Here is a 5,678-nt window from a genome sequence, read left to right as displayed (position 1 = left end):
CATACTACTCCCACCACCACAAAACAAGCCCTAGTCGACCCAAGGTGGCGCACCGCCATGATTGCCGAACACCAAGCTCTAGTCCGTAACCAAACATGGACCCTTGTCCCTCGTTCTCAAGCTCAGAATGTAGTTGGATGCAAATGGGTATATCGCGTAAAGTACAACCCGGATGGTACCCTCAAACAACACAAAGCGAGACTCGTCGCTAAGGGCTTTCATCAACGCCCTGGTGTCGATTACTCGGAAACATTCAGTCCCGTCATTAAACCGGCAACGATTCGTCTTGTCTTGTCCCTTGCTGTCGCCCATCGATGGTCCCTTCACCAAATCGATGTGAACAATGCTTTTCTTCAAGGAAAGCTCACGGATTCTGTTTTCATGGCCCAACCACCTGGGTTCATTGATACGGATAAACCCGACCACGTTTGTCACCTCCACAAAGCAATTTACGGCCTCAAACAAGCCCCACGGGCTTGGTATACCGAGCTTAAAACCTATCTATTAACACTCTCCTTTAAAACCTCCATCTCCGACCCCTCGCTCTTTATTTTAAACAACACCACCACCAAATTATTTGTCCTAGTCTATGTCGACGACATTGTCGTCACAGGACCCAACCAAGCCCACATTCGAGCCTTCATCGATGACATCTCCCTCAAATTCTCCCTCAAGGACCTCGGCCCTCTGTCCTTCTTCCTTGGTGTCGAGGTCACCCCAACCACCACTGGCCTTCACCTCAACCAAACTAAATACATTTCCGACTTGCTACACAAATTTAATATGCATGAATGTAAACCCGCAACCACACCAATGCTAGCTCACCCGCCCCTCGTTAAAGAACCAAACGAACCCATTGAGAATATCACTGATTATAGAGCCATTGTTGGTAGCTTACAATACTTATCACTCACCCGACCTGACATCGCCTTTCCCGTCAACAAGCTAGCCCAATTCCTTACCCACCCCACGTCCACTCATTGGCTCGCCCTCAAACGAGTCCTCCGTTATCTCCATGGCACTCTACACCTCGGTATCCACCTCCATCACCACACTCCACTTCACCTCCATGCTTACTGTGACGCGGATCATGCAGGTGACTCCTCTGATTATATTTCTACAACTGGCTATATCGTTTACTTAGGCCGGAACCCTATTTCGTGGTCCTCAAAGAAGCAACGGGCTTTGTCTCGTTCCACTACTGAAGCTGAATTTCGAGCCGTCGCCGACACCTCCTCTGAACTTCTCTGGCTCGTTTCCCTCCTTCAAGAACTTGGTGTGTCTCATCCCTCATCACCGGCCATCTATTGTGATAATCTCTCCGCAACTCACTACTCCGCTAATCCCGTGTTCCACTCGAGAATAAAACACCTCGCCCTGTCATTTCATTTTGTTAAGGAGCAAGTTCGAAAAGGCTTAATACGTGTCCAACATATTCATGGTACTGATCAACTGGCGGATACATTGACGAAACCGCTCCACAAATCCCGTTTTCTTACTCTATCTTCCAAGATTGGTCTCCGTCTACGACCGTCCATCTTGCGTGGGAGTGTTGAACAAACAAAGTCACAACAAACGGATCCTAGTCTTCCTCCTACAATCTAGCTTTTAGTTGATTAACCCACATGCTAATTATCTTTTATTCCTAATATTTAGCCTTTAGTTAGACTAGGTTGTTGTTAATAGTTTAACCTAATTATGTGTATATATACATTCACTGTAAACCATATTCAATCATCAATACATACATAAACTTTCCTATATCTTATAATCAGGTCACGCCACGACTTGCAAACGCACTTAGAGCGTACCAGAGTCTTCACTGGTAGTCTGAATAAGATGTCTATGACTAGCTCCTCTGGAAGTGTACAACCGCTCGTTTTTCGCTTCATACTTAAATCGTATGTAAGCGTATATTTTATGGCATTATGGTATGTATATATAACATCCCTATTTATAGTGTTGTCTCATACCTCCTTCTAAAAGGAATCTGACATTATTTCGTAATCCTAAATCGCAAATAACTAACTTAATCTTCTAATCCATCGGCAAGTATAATTAATTTAGTGAAATTATCCAAATACTAATAGAGTAATAGGGAAATACTTTTGTAAATACGGAGTATAGTTTTCTATTTGAAATTTGAATACAAACTGATATTTTTGTTTATAATAAGAGGAAGATTCGAACTTGTGACTTATTATCCAAGCAGCAATGGCGGAACCAATGGTGATTATGGGGGCGCTTGCACCTGAGAATCTGAGATGATAAATTTTTTGAAAAGGAAAAAAATAAAAATAAAAAACGACCATTTAGAAGCTTCGCAGTCCAGTGATGTATATGGGACTGACTGATCGACTAACGTTAAACTTGTCGAGTAATTCATCAGTTTTATGCCCGACTCACTGCGAATGAAAAAAATGGGGGTATTGTCCAAGGCTATCAGCCAGAGATAATTTCACTGCTTTGCACACATGACAGATTTGCAAATACTCGCTTTTTTAATTCGGGAATATATGATATATGATATATTCGGAGTATTACTTTTATTCTTGATCATGCTCTCTTGCTCGCGCTTCCTAATTTCGACAGTGGATCATAACTACGTCCTATGCTGCCTTAAATTTGCGAACTGAGCCACCATAACACTCAAAACTGTCCACAAAGTTTCATGATTCAACATAGCTTGTGAGATTTAATATCGGGGCAAGGGCGGAACAAAAGGCGCAATTAGACACCAAAGTGAGCACATAAAATCTATTACTTAGGCAACAGACAAGAGTGTAAAAAAAAAATATATATCTAGAGATTGAGGCCTGTGCACCATAAGTCACAAGCTCGTTCCCACGATTTCATCCCTTGAGTCTTATCAAAGAAAGACATCATATACTTGGGAATTTCCTAACGATCCTCAAACAGTCTGCCACCGGGAAGTTTAACCATGCTCCTGCTGCACATATACGTTTCAAACCCCGAATAAGTCGGTACTCCATCAAATTTTGCGTCACTGATTCGACCATCAGTCATATCGTACCAGTAAAACTTAGAACTATGACGCTGGCGGATTAGAAATTCAAGGGACTTACTGCGTCTAGCAACCGGGATGACCCCATCTAGTAAATTATTGGAAATGGGAATGCTAAACAACTTGAACCATGAATCTTGAACCCCATGTTCCATCATCACCCATACATCAAAGCAAGAATCAACTTTATTTTCAAATGTGGAACACAAAAGACCATCAAGTACCCCGATATCAAGGAGGAAGTAGTTCCTGCGAGTTGGATCATAATAATAGCGTGGCAATAGCACATCATCAATCCATCCCATCTTACAAACATCAAAGCAACCGATCCTACTTTTACGCAAAGATGGACTCCAGAACATCCAATGCACCAAATAGTAATTAACTACAACCCCGTGGTCATGCCCTCCTTCCACTGAATCTGTTGGAAACTCGATATCCAGTGTGGTACAAGAATTGGCATTCAAGCTATAAACCTTAGTAATGCGAGTAGTAATATCTCCAACATCATCAAGTTGATCAGAGAAACCCACGATTTTGAAATCGAGGTTAACAGGATCAAAGGCGAGACCAAGGCAATGACCTATGCTGGGTACCATCTCCCAGATAACTCGGGTTGTAGGGTTGAGTAAGGTCCAATGGGAATAAGCATTGGGAGGGTGGCAGGTACACAAAACGCCATTGCAGGAGCCAATGATGGACACCAAACCTTGGTAGTGCCAAGTGAAGGTAGCGGCAGGGGTGGAAGAGTCAAGATGGTCGCAGAGAATGCTGCCGCCATTAGAGATAATGAGGAGATCATCGGACATTTTTCCCATAATAAACACGAGATGGGTCTGGCCTTACCCGCGGTGGAGGAGAGAAGTCTCAACTCATGGCCTCAAGAACTTTCTTATCTCCCAAAACCAATTGGCAATGGGAGAAACACCCTGACCTTATAAGATAGACAATCTCTCTCTTTTTCACCGATGTGGGACTCACAAGTGGATTTATACTCCAACACACCCCTCACTTGTGAGCCCACTTAAAGATCGGTCTGGAGGGACTGGACATCCTCACAGCCCCGTCACAAAGTGCTCACTCGACCCGAGGGACCTGGACTTCCTCATCTTTGAAACCGGAGGGACTGGACATCCTCACGGCGGGTCGGGGCACATAAAGGCTCGGTTTTAAACACGAGGCCCAGGTCTTTTTTTTTTTTTTGCCTTGGGCTCGATACCATAATAAACACGAGATGGGTCCGGCCTTACCGCGCGGTGGAGGAGAGAAGTCTAACTCACAAGCCCAAGAATGCTCTTATCTCCCAAAACCAATTGGCAATGGGAGAAACACCCCTAGACCTTATAAGATAGACAATCTCTCTCTTTTTCACCGATGTGGGACTCACAAGTGGATTTATACTCCAACATAAACACGAGATGGGTCTGGCCTTACCCGCGGTGGAGGAGAGAAGTCTAACTCACAAGCCCAAGAATGCTCTTATCTCCCAAAACCAATTGGCAATGGGAGAAACACCCCTAGACCTTATAAGATAGACAATCTCTCTTTTTCACCGATGTGGGACTCACAAGTGGATTTATACTCCAACACACCCCCTCACTTGTGAGCCCACTTAAATATCGGTCGGGAGGGATGGACATCCTCACAGCCGTCACAAGTGCTCACTCGACCCGAGGGATCGGACTTCCTCATGCCGAAACCTTAGGAGGGACGGACATCCTCACGGCGGGTCGGGGCACATAAAGGCTCAGTTTTAAACACGAGGCCCAGGTCTTTTTTTTTGCCTTGGGCTCTGATACCATAATAAACACGAGATGGGTCTGGCCTTACCCGCGGTGGAGGAGAGAAGTCTAACTCACAAGCCCAAGAATGCTCTTATCTCCCAAAACCAATTGGCAATGGGAGAAACACCCCTAGACCTTATAAGATAGACAATCTCTCTCTTTTTCACCGATGTGGGACTCACAAGTGGATTTATACTCCAACACCGTCTGAAATAAAATGTACAAAATGTTTTCACTAGAGGTGTTTTACCCTGAAAATAGTGGGAAAAATATAATAATAGTAACATGTTATCAGAAAAATACAAACATTTTACAATCAAATGATAACATGTTGTCGTCTTATTTCGAACCAAAAGCAATGGTCTGAAGCAAGACGCACTGTCGTTCGTTAGGAGTTTAGGACTAGTCTATTAAGCAAAAGCCCAAATAGATTATTACTCCTAGTTAATAAATTTGTAAAAAAAAATATTTTATGTTAGTAACTTAAAATCTTATATTGAAACTTTTATATTTAAATATGTTAGTTTTCATTCCTAAATATCGGTTTATTAAAATAAAACTAAAATATAATTAAATTAAATAAAGTTATTCTTTGGGCTTCTCTCCTTAGGTGCTGTTTGGCCTTGCTAATGGAAAATGACTTTTTCCTTTTAAAATGAGTTTATTCACAAGTTACTTTTCGGAAAAGTTTTAGTTGTTTGGCCATACTTTTATAAAAGCGGTTTCTCACAAAATTTATATGTTTGGCCTAATTACTTTAATACACCTTTTGTTTGCTTATTTGGTTCTTTATGTAAAAAGTAGAAGTAGAAGTAGTAAATATCTACTTCTCCTTTTGGGGGTGAATAATCAGTTTTTGACTTCTCAAA

At 42.4% G+C, this 5,678-nt stretch overlaps 1 protein-coding gene across 1 annotated transcript; it reads right to left on the bottom strand.

Moving 5' to 3' along the window:
• Window positions 1-2,901: 2,901 nt before the first annotated feature.
• Window positions 2,902-3,834, bottom strand: LOC141595734 (F-box protein CPR1-like). The gene has a single exon (XM_074415700.1). The coding sequence runs from the start codon at window positions 3,832-3,834 to the stop codon at window positions 2,902-2,904; it is 933 nt and encodes a 310-aa protein (XP_074271801.1).
• Window positions 3,835-5,678: the final 1,844 nt, after the last annotated feature.

The sequence above is a fragment of the Silene latifolia genome, chromosome 8 (genome assembly GCF_048544455.1).
Source record: "Silene latifolia isolate original U9 population chromosome 8, ASM4854445v1, whole genome shotgun sequence".
NCBI lineage: Eukaryota > Viridiplantae > Streptophyta > Magnoliopsida > Caryophyllales > Caryophyllaceae > Silene > Silene latifolia.
This window is presented reverse-complemented; position numbering and strand designations above follow the sequence as displayed.

Coding starts and splice junctions, on each gene's coding strand:
- LOC141595734 (XM_074415700.1), bottom strand. CDS start 3,834: ATGTCCGATGATCTCCTCATTATCTCTAATGGCGGCAGCATTCTCTGC.